Genomic DNA, 20,760 nt, shown 5'->3' with positions numbered 1-20,760 from the left:
GATAGATAGATAGATCTGTTCCACGAAGCACAATTACAAACAACAGTGTTTAAAGATAAATCACTTGATGATAATAATAATAAAAAAGTTTATCATTATTATTTTCATTTTGTTATTATTACCATTATCATAATTATTATTACCATTATTATTATTATCATTATTATTATTGTTCGTTCATAGAATTCAACACTTAACTCTTGAGTCAGTGTTGGGATTGTGGCGCCCTCTTGTGACCAGGCATAACAATGACATCGTGGTTCAAATAATAAAAAAAAAACACGCTTGAGCAAAAAGTACTTATGTACAAAGTACTTCCGGTGGGGTCACCGACTAGCTTTCCTGAGCGAATATTTCCCCGTGTTTACCGGCGTGTGTTACAGCACCATGAGAGCCTGATTTTTTTTAATTTTATTTACCGTAGTTGTTTTTTCTCCAGTAAATATCAGAGAGTTGAACCTCTGTCTGACTTAAAGACTGAACAACGCGCTGAGAGAGACAAGCGAGGAGAAAAGAGGAAGCAATAGCCAACCATCTTTCTTCTCCTGCCAGCAATAACAAGAAAGAGAGCAGGCGAGATTCAAGTAGAGCTGTGTAGTTTATAAATTATTGTATTTTTTATAATACTGAAGAGGGGAAAAGGACTTGGACGAAACCTCTCAGTGTGCAAAAAGATCAGACTGAGCTCATCATCTCCCGGAAAGCCTGGAAGTTTAGGAACACAAGACTGGCTGTTAAGAATTAGTATTCCCGTTTTTTCATGTTTCCAACAGGTTTATCTTCCCCTCATCCCCCACCACCGCCAACCCAGGAGGCTAGACCAGTGACTACTGATGTCAAAACCGAAACATCTCCGAAGAAGAGGAAAATAAACGGATCCGAGAGGGAAGACCCCACTGACACGGTCTCTTCTTCTCCTCCCAAGACCCTGAATTCCTCCTCTTCTTCCTCTCCTCCTTCTTCCCCCTCCTGCTCTCCCACCCCTCCGCTGCACATTCAGAAGAAGTTGAGATTTGAGGATTCAGTGGATTTCATTGGACTGGATGTGAAGATGGCTGAGGAGGCTGCTGCCGCCGCCGCTTCCTGCTCCAATAACAAAAGCAAAGCCGCGTTCCTGTCCGGCGGCGTGGGACACCATGCAAACGGACTGACAAAAACCGTAGGATCCGGCTCCTTTCCCAACAGTAAACCCGGTGCAGCCAAGAAACTAGTCATCAAGAATTTCAAAGGTAGCAGATAGTCTGATTTCAGGCTAAAACTCAAGTAGTTTACAAGTCCTCAAGAGCTCATTGAGCTCACACGTTCGGAAAGTGTGACATGACCAGATCTCATTTAGTGGTCTTTCCTCTCGAAAAGGCTGTAAAAAAGTATATATATAAGCGATCTGATCAAAGTTTTGAAGAAAAATATGTTATCCATTTGAACATCACCCGGATTATTATGGTATTTTTTATTCAGTGATATTTAGAAATATCCAGTGGGATTTCATTAAAATGATTTCAGCCATTTTCAACTTATTCTTTGATTTGTCTTGCTATTTATAGGGAAATAAATATAAGGATTAAACGTGAAGTTTTAACTTAATAAACTCGCAACAATATGATGTTTAATCTTTTTATTGAGTACATGTTTGATTTGTGTAGGTCTATGATGTGGCTTAGCCTAAAAAGCCCTGGTGACACAGCACAGTGGTGACAGCCTGATAGTCTGAATCAATCACAGTGTATTAAAACAAGTTGTGTTTGGTTTTTGTGTCGAACAGAAAAACCCAAATTGCCGGAGAACTACACCCAAGAGACCTGGCAGAAGCTTAAAGAGGCGGTGGAGGCCATACAGAACAGCACTTCAATCAAGTACAACCTGGAGGAGCTCTACCAGGTATGAGCACTTCACACCTGCTGGAGGAAGCTGTCTGTAATCATGACCCTTCATGGACGGAGAAACGGGCCTTTCTGACTCTTCTCTTTCTGTCCCCTTCAGGCTGTGGAGAACCTGTGCTCCCATAAGATATCTGCCAAGCTTTACAAACAGCTGAGAGCCGTGTGTGAAGACCACATCAAGGCACAGATCGATCAGTTCAGAGAATATCCTTCACACTTTATCTTTTGTATTGATTGTGTTTAGTAGAGTGTTGACTACGCAGCCTGAATGCAGGAGAGATCTCAATAACAGCCCACTTTTGCCTTAACAGTACTTTTACGGATGCTCTGGACAGCGTGCTTTTCTTAAAGAAAATTGACAAGTGCTGGCAGGATCACTGCAGACAAATGGTATGATCATCAACTGTTGAACTTTTCTTTATTCCAGTTGAACCCTTGGGTATTGCAGCAGAGTTTTGCATAATTGGATTTGGCAGCATTGCAGGGAGAGCATTTCTTTCTTTTTAAAAGTATATAATAATGCCTTTATGGATTCTGATTGTACTGTAGTGAAGCCTGAATCTGGAGGTTTGGATTTGACTGTTTATATCACATTCCCGTTTGGATATCACTTTATTACGTGTATTACTGTGTTAGTACACTATCTTCAAATCTCACTTACTAACAACCAACAATACGTCGAACAAGTGTTACTCTTCTTGACACTTAGAGTGGCATCTCTGCAAAAATACCTGCAATAAAAACAAATATGGTGAAGAAATGGATAAAAGTCTTTAAAAAGTCTTGAAAATAGCAGCATAGTGTTGCACTTGACTTTACTTGGCTCCAGTATGCAGTACTATAACAGTCACCCTAAAGAGGTGCTGCTACTTATCCTTGCATGTTAAATTGGTGATTAACCCTTTAATCATTTCATCTAGGTCTAAGAAGAACCGCTTTAAAGTGACATTTAAGTAACATCAACTCTTTCTTATTTCTAAATATGTTTTTTTCCCCTCCATTTTTTCCAGATCATGATTAGGAGTATATTTTTGTTTTTGGATCGCACATATGTTTTACAAAATTCAATGCTTCCGTCAATCTGGTGAGTGATCCCTGAATGAATTTATTCTCTTAGCGCTCTAAGCGCTGGTTTTGTCTCTACGCGTGTACTGATCAAGCTGCTCTGCTCCGCAGGGACATGGGTCTGGAGCTGTTCAGGTTCTACATCATCAGCGATTTGAAAGTCCAGAGTAAAACCATTGACGGGATTCTGCTGCTCATCGAGAGGGAGCGAAACGGGGAGGCGATAGACCGCAGTCTACTGAGGAGCCTGCTGAGCATGCTCTCTGACCTGCAGGTAAACTCACCATGGACCACTGCGTTTATATTTGAAATGGTGCAGCACCTGGATGTCATCTCTTCCCTGAACAATGAGAGGAGTGTGGCTTCGGTAACTGTGTTGCCTGAGATGATCATTTGCACACGGGTGTAATGATGTGTCACCTTTCTGTTGACAAACGGCTTTAATGAAACTTGTGCTCTCTCACCGTCCCTGACAGATTTATCAAGACTCCTTCGAGCAACGATTTCTGGAGGAAACGAATCGACTCTACGCTGCAGAGGGACAGAGGCTGATGCAGGAGAGAGAGGTGATTTATGTGACCCTCCTTCTCTGGGCCCATTTTCTTGTTTGTTGCTGTGTTCTCTCGTGCTCCAGTGAATCACCGGCTCAATATGAACAATCCTATTTGCTCAGCAGCACATATGTTCAGCATCTGATCTGTCACATCATAGCTAAGATTCTTGGACATCGAAAACATGAACTGTAGGATCAGGTTGTTCAATGAAACCGAGTGGACTCCCTGCCAGTTTGATGTTTCCTGCAGATTTCACACTAAAAAGGTTTCCATGTGTTGACATACATGAGTAATAAATGAGTTTGTAGAAGTTGAACTTCTGCTCAATATACTCTTCTTTATGTGCTAACATAGTAAATGCATTGCTTTATAAATCTCAAAGCCAATTTTAAAATCAAATTCCCATGAAGCACACATGCAGCTCAGGAGTGCCTGCTCCTCCTGTACATGTCCGTATGATCCTGTTTGTGCATGTGTGTGTATTTCAGCTTTAGTGTGTGTTGCATGTTCAACAACAGAGTGTAAACTGTACAACAAAGTAGATCTTCTAAAAACCCGTACTTTGCCATCTTGTTGCAGGTACCAGAATATCTCCATCATGTCAACAAGCGCTTGGAGGAGGAGGCTGACAGAGTCATTACATATCTAGACCAGAGCACACAGTGAGTGTTGAAGTGAATATTCAGTTTGCAATTTGACACTTGATAATGTATCTGTATTGTAACCACCCCGCCTCCCCCCCCGCTCAGAAAACCACTCATTGCTACTGTGGAGAAGCAGTTACTGGGTGAACATCTTACTGCAACTCTGCAAAAAGGTACACCAAAGTAAATTGTATATATATATATATATATATATATATATATAGACCTATGACTAAAAGCATTAGATGTCTAGCTATCCAGTTTGTCGGAGCACATAATGCATCTTGAAAGTATAAAAGCAGCTGATGTCTGACTTTGTGTTGTGGGAAACATTCAGGGCTGACTCACCTGCTGGATGAGAACAGAATTCAGGATCTGTCTCTGCTCTATCAGCTCTTCAGCCGAGTACGAGGCGGTGTTCAGGTGCTCCTGCAGCACTGGATTGAGTACATAAAGGTACCACACTGAAGTGTCTGACTATAGTATGATTGAGGGTTTTTTTTGTGTGTGTGTGTGTGTGTTTACTGATAATTTGTTGTATTATTTTGTTATTTAATTCAATATGTAGGCTTTTGGAAGCACAATTGTAATCAATCCAGAAAAAGACAAAACAATGGTGCAAGAGCTGCTGGACTTCAAAGACAAGGTCGATCACATCATCGATGTCTGCTTCCTGAAGAACGAGAAGTTTGTAAACGCCATGAAAGAGGCTTTTGAAACGTTCATCAACAAACGGCCAAATAAACCCGCAGAACTCATAGGTCAGTAACATTGTTTCCATAACTTACTCGAGTGTAGATTTACAAACAATCACATTTGTAACAAGCTTAAAATGTTCTTTTTCTTGACAGCGAAACATGTAGATTCAAAGCTTCGAGCGGGAAACAAAGAGGCGACAGATGAAGAGCTGGAGAAGATGCTGGATAAGATCATGATTATCTTTAGATTCATTTATGGTAATATTTTGTTGTCAGTTTATGTTAGTTTGCCCTCTGTGTGGTAGTTCTTAATGCAAACTATTTTTTTATTTTTTTTTAATTGTAGGGAAAGACGTTTTTGAAGCCTTTTACAAAAAAGATCTGGCCAAGAGGTTGCTTGTTGGAAAAAGTGCCTCGGTGGATGCTGAAAAATCGATGTTGTCAAAGCTGAAACACGGTCAGTCGAATCAATCAGTGTCACTCAATTGACAAAAATACATTCAGAATGGGGAATCTTGGCCCTGAACAGGATCGACTTGTGACCTTTTTTTTTTTTGTATCCTTAATGTTTACTCAGAATGTGGAGCAGCGTTCACCAGCAAACTGGAGGGGATGTTCAAGGATATGGAGCTTTCTAAAGACATCATGGTGCAGTTCAAACAGGTGAGAGTGACAACACTGAATTCATCCTGTACGGATATCTGCGTCACTTTAACTTTGGAATACGTGGTTCTCATGAGATTATCGAGATCTATCTATTGGGGCGGCAGTAGCTCAGTCAACTTGGGTTGGGAACCGGAGGGTCGCCGGTTCAAGTCCCAGCACGGACCAAGTCCGGAAATTGGTTTGGTAACTGGAGAGGTGCCAGTCCACTTCCTGAGCACTGCCGATGTGCCCCTGAGCAAGGCACCGAACCCCAAAAACTGCTCTGGTGCGCTCGCTGTGGGCAGCCCCCTCACTCTGAGACCTCTCCATTAATGCATGTCACTAGGATCCTGTTTCTGCATGTGTGTGTATCTAGGCCTATGTGTGTGTTCATGTTCATAAGACAGAGTGTAAACTGAATTTCCCCTCGTGGGATTAATAAAGTATAAATTATTATAATTATTATAGAAGAGGCAGTTTCAGACCCTTTTTTTGTAAACTGTATAAAAAATGCAGCCCCCCCCTCTTTTAGATTTGGATGCATTACTCATAACTACATCTGTCAATGTCTGCACAGATGTGCAACAACGAACATGAAGTCAGACGTGATTGACCGTTGCATTGCATCAAATTTGACATACATCTGATTTTCGGAAAATGTCTGTCCTGAATCGGGTAGAATAAGATTTCTGCAGTTTGCACAGGTATTGAACATTAAATCAAAGTCACAGCGAGTGAGTCTAAATGTAGAAGACGGTTACATTCCTGGTGGATCCTTCCATAACAGAGTATATTGTTTTTCCTAGCAGAAACCTTGCAGTAGTTGAAAAACATGATAAAGTCATTTTCACCTTTGTGCGTGTCCACATCTCTAAAATCTTCTCTTGTGTTATTGAGTTTAATTTCATTGAATTTTGCTGTTTTTAAGTCCAATAAGCTCGTAGATGAACGGGTTGATTACTCAGACTGAGCTTTATAGATCATGTTTCTTTAATTCACTCAAAATCAATGTGCAGTTTTGATTAACAGATTCAGCGATAATGATATTATCAAAGGTGGATCTTGTATCATTTGTGTATTCTGTGTTGTTCTTAGTATATGCAGTGCCAAAACATTCCTGGCAACATTGAGCTGACAGTTAACATCCTCACTATGGGTTACTGGCCAACATATGTCCCAATGGAGGTGCACTTGCCTCCTGAGGTGAGTGCTGAGTAAATATTGAAACTTTCTCACCATGTATGCTTTTGTCACTGAGTGTGTGCTCTGAAATGCTGCTGTTATCGTTCTCCAGATGGTGCGACTCCAGGAGATCTTCAAGACCTTCTACCTGGGCAAACACAGCGGCAGGAAGCTGCAGTGGCAGTCAACACTTGGTCATTGTGTCTTAAAAGCAGAGTTTAAAGAGGTTTGGACTGACTTGGTCGAGCTCTTTGCTGTCCTCACTCACATGTTGAATAAAAATGAACGTTTGTTGTTCTTTGTTTTCTTTTTTTTTTTAAAGGGCAAGAAGGAGCTGCAGGTGTCCCTTTTCCAAACACTCGTGTTACTGATGTTTAATGAAGGCGAGGAATTCACTCTGGAGGAGATCAAACTGGCAACAGGAATAGGTCTGTAAGATCACAATAAAGTGTAGTTGGCAGCACTTTAAAGAAGAAATCATCCTTGTTTAGTCTCCATTATGTAGCACTACTGATGCATCACTGTTGGCGGGTTTATTTTTTCAACAGAGGACAGTGAACTGCGCAGGACTCTACAGTCGCTTGCCTGCGGAAAAGCACGTGTCCTCACTAAAATCCCCAAAAGTAAAGACGTGGAGGACGGGGACAAATTCTCCTGCAATGACGACTTCAAACACAAGCTCTTCAGGATCAAAATCAACCAGATCCAGATGAAAGAAACGGTACAAGTGTTCTCCTGTCGTCACTTCCACAATTCAACCCCTTAAATGTGATGGTGATTGGAAATCTCTCTCTCTCTCTCTCTCTCTCTCTCTCTCTCTCTCTCTCTCTCTCTCTCTCTCTCTCTCTCTCTCTCTCTCTCTCTCTCTCTCTCTCTCTCTCTCTCTCTCTCAGGTGGAGGAGCAAGTGAGCACCACAGAAAGAGTCTTTCAGGATCGTCAGTATCAAATTGATGCTGCCATTGTGCGGATCATGAAGATGAGGAAGACTCTGAGCCATAATCTCTTGATGTCTGAAGTGTACAACCAGCTCAAATTCCCTGTCAAGGTGAGCTACACGACGTTGCATTGCTTTGATATTGAAAGCATGTTACATTGGTTGAAACAGGGGAGAGAACTTCCGAGTTGTAGATTACCCTGGGGAAGTAGCATGGCTAACATGAATCAGCTTTTCACTGTAATTGCGTCACACTTTGAAGCACAAAAATAACCAAATATGTAGGCATGTGTCCCCCGCATTAACCTGTGCTTCTCCTCTTCCCTCTCAGCCCGCTGACTTGAAGAAGAGGATAGAGTCTCTAATTGACAGGGACTATATGGAGCGCGACAAGGAGAACCCCAACCAGTACAACTACGTAGCTTAGAGAAAGGAAAAAGAGACACAGACGGTCAGGCAAAAGGGATCAGTCTCAAAATCTTTTGCTCCGGTGGACGTTAATCTTTATCATCTTCAACCCAGCGACTGACAAGTGAATGGATACTGCTCCACAGGATTTTTGTCAGGGGTCTTGTGATCCTGTGGACTGCATGCCCATTGAAAAGAGAATATTGTCCATTTTCTCAGAGCCGCTGAGAGACTTGGGATACCGCGGACAGACAAAGAAGACTACAGATGTTGCAGCGTTTTGCTTTGGTTTTTGTTTTTTTTTAATGGAGAGGAAAAATATTTATTTTCAAACTTACGTTCTTCTTTGTTCATAGTTTGAAACAATATGCTCTTTGTTATCACGTCACTTTCTTCTTTTTTTCACACAATATCCCAAGCAAATGCTGACACACTTAACAGAGCTCTTAATGTACCACAAATTGGAGATAAAAAAAAGGGTAAAATATACTAAATTGATGTTCATTTCTTAAGTCAATGTTGGACTAGTGGACTAACGTTCATGGTAGGTAGGAAATTGAGAATTTGGGCAATACCTGTGTTGAATGTTTGATCTTGCAGTTGGTGTTACATTTTTTGAGCCCATATAGCCATCTGATGAAGCTGTGATCATGAAAACACAAAGCGTTGATACAGTTTGTGCCAAAAAAAGGAACCCATCTTTTTTTTTTCATAGGACATATTCAAGCTGCTAAAAAGGTTCAGTTTAACAAGCGATATGCATTTAACTTTCCCATTTGTTCCTTCTTTGTATTTTTTGTACATAATTCACAAAGGTGACATTTTAAATAATCTCATTTGACAGTCAACTGCTTTTTTTAGATTTTTTTGTTGTTGTTAACCCTTATTAGTGTACTAAAAGCACAACATCAAAGTCAATTTCTCAAACTTCCCCATGTGTCATTACATGTATTTACACAAAACACCTTTTTTTGTATGTTTCCCTGAGGTGTGCAGGCCTTACTTAAAAGTGGAGGTAATGTGAGTAAAATTGCCTCGGCACAAGTAAAAATAAGACGTGCCCTTGTTTGTACGAGTCTGTTAAATTTATCGCTTCAGATTAAAAGAACTGTTTCAGTCTGGTATTCTTTTATTTATCAAAACACTGGCTTGTACTGAGGCCTTAAAATTAACGCACTAAGGGATTCTATAAAGGAGGGGTGGGTGTTATAAAGTGTATTTGAAGTCCACACCTCTTTCTGCTTTGATACTGGTCCCCGTCATGTGACTTCCATTTCCTGGTCCAGACAGTCGGCGGCTGCAGCTTCTCAAACACCGCTGGCTGAGCACTCCTCTCCGGGCTTTCTTCATCGTCTCTCCGGGTGCTCACACTCGCTTACTGCGTTGCGATCATGTATCGATATGCAGCGATTGTTTTATTTCTCGCCTCGAGCATTGGTATGTACATTTTTTTGTTTGTTACTTTTAGATTAGATTGTAAAAAGAAGGAAAGAAAATATTGCGGTCTGTTGCTGGGAAGTGATGAAACTTAAGAGAAACCCTGGGCCTGGTACTTTTGGACGAAGGCTAAATGCAGCTTTGCTAAATAGATTGTAAGATTATCTACGAGTTGTAATTGTTCATCGATGTATCAACATTAATTTGAGCTGCGCAAGCTTCAAACTAAACCTTTATTATCCCAGCAGCGGGCCGGATAGTCGGGATGTTTTGAAACTAGCTTGCTTGCTAATTGTTACCTACGTCAACAACATTAAAGTGGAGCCCTTGTTACGTCGCTTACAGCTCACATGTCTGAGTTCAGTTAATCATGGCATATCAGCGTTTTTAAGACTAACAATGCCTTAAAGTAAGTACTGGACTAGGTGTCTCTATGGAAACGCATTGGCCAGGTAACGGTAGCTCACTTAGCCGGTAGCACACTAGTCGATAACTGACATGTTTTGACGTTAAAGTCGGTTGAGGATAAAAGCGCAGGTTGTCTGTGTCACGTCTGCTGCTGCTGAGTCATATGTGCTACTCTCATCAGGACGGAAAGAGTGAAAACAGTTAATAAAACCCACACATAAAATACGTTTATCTTTACATTTTCTGCCTTAAAGAAATATAATCAGTTTACAGTGAGTCAGCACGTGACAGTACAACCACAACGAGATTACGTTTTGTGATAAACGAGATCTCGCTGTGCGAAAAAACGAGTTTAACAAGCTATCCCCAAAACTATTACTCCAAAGTTATGAGCAAGAAAAGACTGACCCTTTTTTTTTTAACTATATTACTTATAATTCAGAAGACATCCACTTGACATCAATTCTTTTGCTATAACTTTATTTTACATTACGTGATAGCTAAACTTTGATGGTGTTACACCAATCTTTGAGCTACAGTATTAGGGTCTAGGACCATATTGGGTCTTTATCTATATTACAAATAATATGTTTACATTCAGTCACAGAGACTGTCTTACTAGGCCTTACCACAGTTTCTTCCAACAATTTGACAGCTTTGATTTCAATTTGCTGAAATCTCAGCAAGGGAGACTTTTATATTTCAAACATATCAAACATTATCAAGGGGTGTGGTGTAACTTTGAGTCAAATTCTTTATTGTGTGTGGGAAAACTATGTTCATATCAAGTTCCCCATCATGTGAGCTAAGTCAGGTGCTTTTATACCTTTTATGTTCCTCTGAGATTGGGGCAAGCAGCTGTTCAGTTGATGACAGTGCATATTGACTGCTGTAAATATGAATGAACCTTGACCCCCTGTCTGTTAAAGTTTAAAATCTTATTGTTGACTGAAAAACTCTTGTTTATGTAAAAATGTGCTCAAACACGTTATGATGTTACTGTATTTAGATAATTAAGCATCATGAGGCATCCTTTAACCAAGTTTAAAAGGTTGAGCAGACTGAATTACACGGCTAAAATGTTGGACAATATTTTAAAATGGAAAGCATACCCAAACCTAACTGCTTAGTACAAGATATATTTTAGAGTGTGGAGCTGTTGGTAGTGCAGTTTTAATATGTGTTACTTCCTTCCTTTCCAGTGTTTCGGCCGTCACATGGTGTTGAGGTGATGGTCAGAGACAGTGAAGACAAGTTATGTATATATGCCAATCTAATGGTGAACTTCTCCGTCTCGTATGAAGAAGTTGGCAATAAGGTGAGTGTTTATCTTTTCTGCATTCGATATCTGATGTTCCACTTAGACCAGCTCTGTTTGTCGTGTTTATTACATCAGGTCACACGGTAACCTTATGAAATTCCTTTGCCTAGTTTTAAATTAAAGCAGCTCTGCTCTTATCAGGCCAGCTCAACAGCGTGACTATCATACAACTCCTGTGGGAGAAGATGTCATCATAGAAAGGGGAAAAGAGGGAAGCCACAACAAAGAAAATGATTATATTCTTGCCATTCAGCATTTCTGCCGATGACTTTTCCTGGAAGATATCCTGTAATTGTATTTTCACTAGAGAGTTGTTAAAAGATAATTCTAATCTTGTTTTTTTTTTTTTTTTATCTGATTCTTACTTCTTTAAATAGATTTGTAGTGTTGGTACCAGACTATGCTCTGCAAGAATAATCTTAATTTTATATTATACAGGTGACCTTTTTTTAAGTCATAAACTATAATTTTTAAGAAACGATCGGCTTGTTCATAATGTGCTGAAATACAACGTATTGTTTGGCGTTTATTTTTTAAATTGGATGTTTATTTCCAGGCCATCGAGCTCTACCAAGGTTGCTTTTTAAAGGTTTAACCCCACCATTTATAATCGTGCTAAAAAAAGGTCACACTTTGCTGTCTTTCAGAGTACTACAGTCGAGTTTGAACTTCCCAGTAAAGTCTCAACAAATGGAAGTGACTGTAATCTCACAAGTTCATTGCTGAAGCTGGATTTTGGAGGACACAGCTGGAGTGTGAACTTCACTATTGATGGAGAAAAGTACCAGGCGGACTCTGTCACCTTTTCTTACGACCTCGGCGACAAGAGCGTCTTCCCCAATGCTGCGTTAAATGGTAACTTGTGCACTGTGCAGTTTAAACGGGGAAAAGCAACATGGATTTAAATGTTGATGACTGATTTCTGATATTTTGTTATTTCTTCCAGAAACCATCTCTGTTTCCGTTAAGCCTGACATTTCAGATGTAGTCAAGGACACCTGCTACTCATGCAAAAGCAGAGACACCTTTGAATCAGATATGGTCAATCAGACTCTGTGGAACGTGCTCATACAGGCGTTTGTCAGCAACAACAGCAAGAGTGAGAAGAGTAAGTGCAGCTTTTGAATCACAATTACAATAGCGCCCTGTTTTTATAATCATGTATTAATGTCTTCCTTTTTTTTTCTTCCATAGTTACCTCATGTTCTGCTGATGTACCAGTAACCACTGCCCCCCCACCAACACATACCCCCACGAAAGCTCCTGTCACAAACGCAACCACGGCCCCCCCTGCTCCTACTACTACCCCAACCCCCACCCCCACCCTCCCCACACCCGCTGTGGGGAAGTACAGCATCAAGCCTGATGAAAACAGCACGGCCTGTCTGTTAGCCGACTTCGGCCTGCGGATCGGTTTGAAGCAGGCAGAGGTATTGTCAAAAAACACTAAATAAGCTCCTTCTTTCCAAGACCACGATAAAGATAAAGCCTCTGCTGATTCTCCCTTGTATTCCTTCTGGCGTAGAAATATCAGGAAATGAACTTTGACCCCAACGGGACCATCATCTCCGGAAAGTGTGGAGCCAACAGCAGTGAGCTGGTGTTGGTGACTAACACAATGACCATAATGCTCACTTTCACCAACGTAAGTCTCAACAATATATATATATTTTACACACTTGGTGAAACTGTTGTTTTTTTGATTGTATGAAAGAAGTCATTATAAAAGGCTTGACATTTTAAGACATCAAATATATTTCTGCTTTTTAAAGGTAATTTTTTATAAATGTGTCTGTACTGAACACAAGGGGATGTGTTTGAGTCAGGAGTAAACGCATAAAATGGCAGAAGCTGGTTATTCAACATGTCTAATAGCTACCTGTTTAAACATGTCTTTTGCCACTGCACATTATCAATGCCATCATTAAGTGGCTGTGTGAAGGATTTAGCGACATCTAGTGGGGAAGGTTGAATATTGCAACCAACTCATAAGGGCTTTTCTTAGCCTCTTGGCCTCGACTCAGAAACTTAAGGTACGACCTCCAGTGGCCAGAAAAAAAATGTAAATGACCTTTTGGAAAGCCGGTGGGGTTTTTTTGGGTTTTTTTTTATTCTGGTCTTAAAAATGTGATTTTTCCCAATCCAATTCTCCTTTTCAGCTGCATTAATACTGAATTAATTCTAGTGAATACTTCTGAAGATTTTTTATGTCCATTCCTAGAATTTCATCTCCTGAAGTCTTTTACAAAAGTGGAAAGAGTTTGTTAATTGACAGATGGGGGGGAAAAAAAGCCATCATGGAAATGTCCAACCTTGAGTTTTCTCTCTGACAGGACACAAAGAAATTCCGCCTGCATGCTCTGAACATCACTGGAAAGACCAGCTCTGGTAACAAGAAAAGTCATGTCATTTCTCGTACGCCGAGCACATTAAGGCAAGATTAAATTGTTCATATTATTTGTGTATTTTTTCCTCGAGGTGCTGTGTTTTCCGAGGCGAACACCAACCTGAGTCTGTGGGAGGCAGCTGTCGGTGCCTCCTACATGTGCAACAAAGAACAGAACTACACCATCACCGACGCTCTCACGCTCTTCACCTTCGACCTTCGAGTGCAGCCCTTTGGAGTCAGGAAGGGAGTTTTCAGTACAGGTAGGTTCATCTTTAATGTTCATTAAATCATTGCTCATTAGGTCCTGACCAAACTGTGTAACCTTTGTCCTATGTGTCTGACGTCTGAGGGTTTTGATGAGAACAGAGACATGTAAGGTGTGCAGTGTCGTATTTTAGCACATTCTAGGAGCTCAAATCATCTGAAATGCTGACCTGCTGCTTGAGTCTCTCAGCAGACACTCAGCGTTGTCTTTGAGAGCCTCTCTATTCCACCCGTTGACTCACTCTCTTTTTATCTGCAGCCCATGAATGTTCAATGGATGACACCAGCATCTTAATCCCAATCATTGTTGGCGCTGCTCTGGCTGGCTTGATTCTCATTGTTGTGATCGCTTACGTGATTGGTCGAAGAAAGACTTATGTTGGATATCAGACCCTTTAAATCCAGATTGTAATCTATCCTGACGTATCAAGGGGTTCCCAAGCCTGGTCCTTGGGTTTCATGTGCAATTATTTAATTGGCAAAAAAAATAAAATAATGAATTTAAGAAAACACAAGATACCTTTTTTATTAAAACAATGTTTAACCATTTGTAAGTGTTAAGATAATTGTTCCTTATGAGACATTCAAAGCACTTAACATTTTGATAGCAGTCAAAAGGGTCTTTAAAGACACTTTGATAAGAGGACAAAAGTTAATGTTAACACAACAGGGTCAGGTGTTTTTCTCAAGGACCAAACTTGTCTACCCCAAATGTTTGTGATTCTTTTTTTTGTTGTTGTTGTTTTAAGGATGTCCTGTCTTTCCTTTTAGTTGTGATTTTTTTTGTAAAGGAGCAAGTGAAAGATCCCTACAACGTAAATGTAAGTTGTGATTCTGAACATATAAATACTTGGATTCATGTTTAAAAAAAAAGAACTGGATGTTAATTTGACACATTCTTATCCCATGAAGAGATCCTTTCACTTGCTCTGAAGTCATTCCCCTTCATGTTTAAGTTTTGTCATTTAATTTTTGTGCACATTTTTAGTTTTTACTTTATGGTTTGACTTTTTTTTTTTGTTATCCCAAAGCACATCCACATTAAGTCATATGAGTACAACAATTTCCCCATTTTTTTTCCTTCATCAAATAAAAGGAAGATTGATAACAAGCTTTTTTTCCCCTTTGATCAGTGAAACTGTTGAACTATGATGAGGGTCGATTCCCTTTATAAAATTGTAAAATATGCTTAGCAGAGCAGGAACAACTGGGAATTGTCCTAATTCTATGACTTAAATCAAATGAAAACTGTGGTGACAAGTATCTGTTTTTTTAACATGAGCAGGCCTTCCTTATGCAGCACATTTTGGCGTTTTTCTGTAACTAAAAGTCCAGGTGGATATAAAGAAAAGGAAGTTTTAAGGCCCTGAAAAACTGACAGAACTACATCTACAGTGATGGTTCTTCTAAGCATTATTGATAACACCACAGCTCTTTCTGCTGTGTCATGTAAAAATGTCTAATATTGTTAGACATTTTTAAAAAGCCTCTTAAATTTGCACACAGTCCAGTCAGTGAAAAATCTTATGTTATTTGCGGTAAGAATAAGGCATTACGTTTAGAAAAGGGAGACGTTTTGTGTGTCGAATGACGCTTTCAGCACAGGCAATTCTGAAACGAGGATACATTCATACAAATGCACTAAGGAGCTATTGCGATTATTTTCTCTTGGTCAGGATTGTTGTCATATAATCTCACCTGTGTGTGTAGGCATACGCTTCTACTGCTGCAGCTGCATCTGTGCACTCCAAAACTCCTGAATACTTAATTTCAGTTTGTTTAAGTAACTCTTTAGCATTGAATGATTATGAATGAAAACTCAAACACCAAGTAGTATAGAGATACAACCAGGATGTAGTTCGCTAAGTCCAGAACCAAAAGCTAGACAGACTCTGTCAGAAGTAAACATGTCTGCTACGTTCTTTCACCTCTTTCCATTCTTTATGCGAAGCTTTCAATCTAAAAAAACATTACTTTTACAACCAAAGCCATTTGACCTTGGTTAACAGTATCAGCCCATCCAGTATCTGTCTTAAGGTTTTTTATAAAAGATGACAAATATACTGAAGTATGGGACGTAATGTCACATTAACTCACTTCTGAAATAATGTATTTCTGAATATAACTCTGTGACGCATAGGGAATTCATTTGATTTAATTCAATGTCAGTAAATGGACTTTTGTTCTTTACACATGGAGAGAATTGTCAGAATAAGCCGAAGTCTACAGAAAACAAGGCTTCACATTTTGCACAACAGAACTAGTTCCTCCATAAAGAGTGATTGTTATAGGCCGACAGCTGTTTGATTAAAATAATACATTTGGATTGGTAACTGGAATCTTTATCTGAACTTTTGGACCGTCGAAGTGAGCAGATAAAATTAAGTTTTCTGGTGCTTTGACATCAGAGAAATAAGCACAGTTTATATTAATGCTGTGTTTTGGATGGAGTCAGGTCCCTGAATGTGTTCCTTTGATAGACAGCCATTGTGACAAGTGGTAATAGCTGCAGTTGTTGCCTTATTTGAGCACAGTGCAGCATAGTGTTAGCTTTGTTTCACCTCTTGGGGACTGGAGCAATGTAGGCATTAAACAATGCTGGATATGAGAGTGTTTGCTTTTTTAAGTTGCTTCAAAAGGAAATTGCTTGCCCAGGAAATTGTATGTGTGTATAAATAATGGCTGTAAATCAAATATGAGCTTCGATTTTGCTTCTGATTTCTGCTGCTCTGAGTATTTCAGCTTTGTACAAATGCATTCTAAAGATGGTTTTGCAGCACTGGTTTAAATGTTTGTTTTCAGAAAATTAACTCCCCATCAGTAAAAAAAAAAAAATCCTCTAATAGCTTTCTCATTGCCACATTTGTGCCTTTCGTTATAAACGCATCTTTTTCATTCACAAATGTACTAATAATCAGATAATACTGTTCAGGTTGAAATGATTTGGCTTTCCCTACACTTAAGAGCATTGCACATACACGTTCAGCAAAGGGAATTAGTGCTGCAAGACTGTCTTGTGACAGATCAATTCATGTGTGTTTTGTGGATAGAAATGATTCAGTCTCTGTTCCCTCATGCTGTTAGATTATGACAAACTGGATTTCAAATTGAGTGTTAGACTGAAGTGGAGCTTTTTACTATTTTAAGACTCGTGAAAATAAACTGGGTTTCTGCCCTGCACACTTGAGTAAATGTTTGATCCTTTTTTTTTTTTTTTTTTTTTTTTTTACAAACTTCCTTCATGTTGCTGCCCATGCTACAAACACCTGGGTTCTTCTAATTCTTTCTTTCAGGGGTTCTTACATTAACCATACATTTCTTTTTTTAATTTCAATTCTCGTGTTCAGCCTGTAAAACATTCACCTCTCTGCTCTCTTCATTCTCATCTAGCCGAGGAATGCCAGACTGATGCAGAGAGCTTCATTGTTCCCATAGCTGTCGGTGTTGCCCTGCTTGTTCTCATTCTTATCGTTTTGATGGCCTATTTCATCGGGAGAAAGAGAAACATGGCCACCGGCTACGAGTCTTTCTAGTCAATCTTCTCCACATCAAAAGCTTTCTGCTACCCAATGAATAGATTGTTAAATAGTTGTCTTTTTGCTTTGCTGCCTTTTTCTAATTGTTCAAACAAAAAAAAAACAAAGAGTGTGTTTTACTAATCTTTCTGTGAAGTGTTTCATGCTGTTCACAAATTGGGAAAACTTGCTAAATGGGTTTCTCGCAAAGAGTTTTGTGGCAAGATTGATACCAATCTCTCGTCTGTACTGCAACTATTAATCTGCAGTTAGCCTAGCATAGCCTCAGAACGTCTTGTTTTTCACTAATTAATGCGTGGGCTAATTGAAGAATACATATGAAACTTCTTGGACTATTTTGGCAGGGAGCTGTGAGTTGGAGTCTCCCGATAATGATGACACAACTTCCAAATGATTTCTGTTAAAGTTACTCACAGGATGATTACTGGGAAATATCTTATGATTTGCATTGTTTGTATTGTCAGACAAAGCCAGGCTTGCTGTTTTTACCCGTTTCAGGCTTAACACTCAGCTAATGTAACCCATGCTGAGTATTTTTTTTATGTTGGATTGACTGTCAGACGAGAGTGCTGCATTTTTCATCTGCCACTAAATGTGCTCAGAATGATGCAGTGCCCCAAATTGTTCAACATCATGTTTAACTATTTCAATTTTCACATTTTGTCTGATAGGAAAATAATCATTACAAACTAAGCACGTGATTTCTTTTTCTTTTCTTTTTTTGGGGGGGAGAATCTAACAACTTCTGTTGTCAACAGTAAATTTGTGCTCATTGATTGCACTTATTTGTAGGTTTTGCTCTCCTCTCCTGCTACTTTCTCTAACCCTTTGTGGACTGTAAATGTCTTCAATTCTTTTATTTTTCTGCTTACTTAACCACTAACCTGCCATCTGTCTCCTCTCTATCTTTCTGTCTGTCAGCTGAGGAATGCTTCCTGGACTCTGATTTGAGCTTTTTGGTGCCCATCGCAGTGGGTGTGGCACTCAGCTTCCTAATCGTCCTTGTGCTTATCTCTTACCTGATTGGCCGGAGGAAGAGTCGCACTGGCTACCAGTCGGTATAATTCAACCCGGCTGCTTCTGCCTCTCGCAAACCCTCAACCCTAACAGCTCTTTTAAAAACACCCAACAAGTCACTCCGCTGCCCGTCAGTGCATCCAGAAAAAAAATCCCAAATTCCTGCTTTTTTCCGTTTCCCACAACATAACCGTTTTCTCCTAAACAGCTTAAAATCCCAGCAACAACCCCACTGGTGTCCTTTCCCCTTTGCTTTGATGCCAATGACTGAAACAAGTACCAAAACATTTATGATCAATATTGCATCGTTTGATTGTAGATTGCATGTTTTGAAACTTAAATTTATGGCTGTTGGTAGCCATCCACCTCCTCCCCAGAGAGCTCCTCCTTCCTCCCTGCCCCAGAGAGGCTTTTTCCTCTCGATTTCTGTGCTGTACAGTAGTATACATGTAAATTAATCTCTTGTATAGAATTAATTACATAAATTTTTGATGACGTGAATGTACGAGCAAGCTAATAGAAACACTTGTCATTCATATCCCGCTGCGGACTTCGATGGTTTTTTCATGTTTATTTAAACATCACTTGACATAATTTAACAGTTTAATGAAAGTGTTGCACATTTAGTCACATAATTGTAGCTTGATGAAAGGGACGCAAACTTATCACAACACTTTACCAGCAATGGCACCAGTTGTTTTCTTGTTTTCTTTTTTGTATGTGTGAATGTGTTATGTCGGGAGTTTTTCGCTCATGTTAATCCTAAAAACGTACTTAATTTAAATGTATACCTATCATTCAAAGATCAGTATTTCCTGAATAAATAATATTAGGCTCCCATGTGAACCAAAGTTAAACAAGTGGATATTTTGTCATCTAACCTTAACTTTCATATATCGGAAGATCTTCATTTGATTTTACCAAAAAAAAAAAATGCAAGTATGATCCCTAAAGTATCCTCCATTTGATTTTTATAATATCAGCAGCATGAATAGTTCAAATATGAATATTATGACCATTTCATGTGTATGATCCTCAATTTGGTACATTTGATCACCCCCTCCCCTGACAGCTTTGTGCCTTTCTTTTGTGCACCTCTGAGTTGCTTGCTTGACGCTTGTCTCCATCTGATGAAGAACGTAATATGATGAGCTTGTTTAACACAAGTGGGGAACAAATTAAATAAAGTTTCGTTCTTGTTTTGTATCACTGTCGTTCTTTTAAAGGTTTTTTTTTTTTGTTTTTTTTTACTGTGTAGGCAGGGCAGGAGCTCGTGAGTCTCTTGTGACGAAACGATACCATAACCTGGCACACAGAAGCATGACTCATTTATTACTGTCACTTCCCCAGAGGTCATACAGTGTGATGTAGGCGTGTTGCTGAAGAGTAAACAATTAGACTTGCATTTCCATGACTCTACTTCATGTCATTTAGGGTTTCACAGGTCTCACTGTTGAAATAATAAGGAAACAACTACTGCTTAACTACAGATGTTTTTAAACACTTAGATCTCAATGTCCATTGATCCTCAAAATGACCATCCAATGCGAGAATAAACTGACATTTACTGTAAAACTTTGGTAAAAGGCCCATACCAATTCAGTCCTGTTTTCAAGCCTGGTTGTCTATAATTCAGCACAGCCTTGTTTATATGCCAGTTCCAAATAATATTAATTTAATAGATTGAAGAAGCCTACCATAAGTAAAAGCTTGGACTATTTTTCTGTTGTTGAAATATTATGGTAAATTGACCAAATGGTGCTGAAGAAGCAATTAAGACGTGGGTTTGTATTCTTTATTCCTGGGAGACCTGACTGTAATTTTCACCAGAACGACGATCTTTCCTCAACCCAACTGGGTTTGGCATCAAAAACCTGTTTTGAGGAACTCTCCCTGCCTACAGTATTAAGATAGTCTTTAACTAAGACCATGATGGCACTATGGCTCTTTACTCGTTACTCTATAAATTAAATATCTCAAAGGCTAGGCGATTTTTTAAGCTTTTATTTTATTTATTTATATAAATCTCACTTGTGTCCAGAAAACCAGAATGGTATTTCTACCATCCTCAGATGTAGCCTACTGCTAGGTAGCGAATTTTAGCATGCAAACATGCTAAACTAGCAAGAGTTAGTATTTAGTTCAAAGGACAAACTTGCTCAATAAATGTGATTTATTAATTCAAATACATGTGTTTTTAATACCCTAGCAAAACACTCTTATGGACCCTAAAAATTAAAGTTTATTTTATTTGTATTACTAATTAACAGCAATTTATTTAGATTTTTACAGAAAAAAATGGGAGTAAGGATGCTAAATGCTTAAATGTGCAAACAAAGTTTTTGAACATTATGTATGATGTAAAAGGAGACTACAG

The 20,760-nt window shown here is 39.3% G+C and overlaps 2 protein-coding genes across 5 annotated transcripts; both read left to right on the top strand.

Moving 5' to 3' along the window:
- The first annotated feature begins 292 nt into the window (after positions 1-292).
- cul4b (cullin 4B) lies at positions 293-9,127 on the top strand. 2 transcript variants are annotated; one of them, XM_079352584.1, is made up of 20 exons: positions 293-1,229; positions 1,763-1,878; positions 1,981-2,084; positions 2,201-2,270; positions 2,891-2,964; positions 3,057-3,219; positions 3,422-3,511; positions 4,079-4,161; positions 4,249-4,316; positions 4,481-4,599; positions 4,712-4,904; positions 4,995-5,099; positions 5,188-5,298; positions 5,419-5,504; positions 6,582-6,689; positions 6,781-6,894; positions 6,991-7,096; positions 7,217-7,389; positions 7,562-7,714; positions 7,935-9,127. In XM_079352584.1, the coding sequence occupies exons 1-20, from the start codon at positions 761-763 to the stop codon at positions 8,028-8,030; spliced, it is 2,601 nt and encodes an 866-aa protein (XP_079208710.1). In that variant the 5' UTR covers positions 293-760; the 3' UTR covers positions 8,031-9,127. The 2 variants fall into 2 exon arrangements, with proteins under 2 accessions (XP_079208710.1, XP_079208709.1); XM_079352583.1 differs by having other exon boundaries at positions 6,781-7,096.
- A 113-nt stretch (positions 9,128-9,240) lies between these two features.
- Positions 9,241-19,589, top strand: lamp2 (lysosomal-associated membrane protein 2). 3 transcript variants are annotated; one of them, XM_079352587.1, is made up of 9 exons: positions 9,241-9,448; positions 11,059-11,174; positions 11,825-12,032; positions 12,124-12,285; positions 12,372-12,607; positions 12,703-12,822; positions 13,511-13,565; positions 13,656-13,826; positions 18,288-19,589. In XM_079352587.1, the coding sequence occupies exons 1-9, from the start codon at positions 9,403-9,405 to the stop codon at positions 18,428-18,430; spliced, it is 1,257 nt and encodes a 418-aa protein (XP_079208713.1). In that variant the 5' UTR covers positions 9,241-9,402; the 3' UTR covers positions 18,431-19,589. The 3 variants fall into 3 exon arrangements, with proteins under 3 accessions (XP_079208713.1, XP_079208712.1, XP_079208714.1); XM_079352586.1 differs by lacking the exon at positions 18,288-19,589 and adding an exon at positions 17,221-17,473; XM_079352588.1 differs by lacking the exon at positions 18,288-19,589 and adding an exon at positions 14,090-17,022.
- Positions 19,590-20,760: the final 1,171 nt, after the last annotated feature.

Source organism: Symphodus melops (assembly GCF_947650265.1).
Source record: "Symphodus melops genome assembly, chromosome: 9".
NCBI lineage: Eukaryota > Metazoa > Chordata > Actinopteri > Labriformes > Labridae > Symphodus > Symphodus melops.
This window is presented reverse-complemented; position numbering and strand designations above follow the sequence as displayed.

Excerpts from the sequence above, each read along its gene's own strand:
- cul4b (XM_079352583.1), top strand. The coding sequence starts at position 761 with ATGTTTCCAACAGGTTTATCTTCCCCTCATCCCCCACCACCGCCAACC. Across the intron at positions 2,271-2,890 it reads AGGATCACTGCAGACAAATG|ATCATGATTAGGAGTATATT; the intron begins GTATGATCATCA and ends CATTTTTTCCAG. Across the intron at positions 4,162-4,248 it reads TATCTAGACCAGAGCACACA|AAAACCACTCATTGCTACTG; the intron begins GTGAGTGTTGAA and ends CCCCCCGCTCAG.
- lamp2 (XM_079352587.1), top strand. The coding sequence starts at position 9,403 with ATGTATCGATATGCAGCGATTGTTTTATTTCTCGCCTCGAGCATTG. Across the intron at positions 13,566-13,655 it reads CACTGGAAAGACCAGCTCTG|GTGCTGTGTTTTCCGAGGCG; the intron begins GTAACAAGAAAA and ends TTTTTCCTCGAG. Across the intron at positions 13,827-18,287 it reads GAAGGGAGTTTTCAGTACAG|CTGAGGAATGCTTCCTGGAC; the intron begins GTAGGTTCATCT and ends TCTGTCTGTCAG.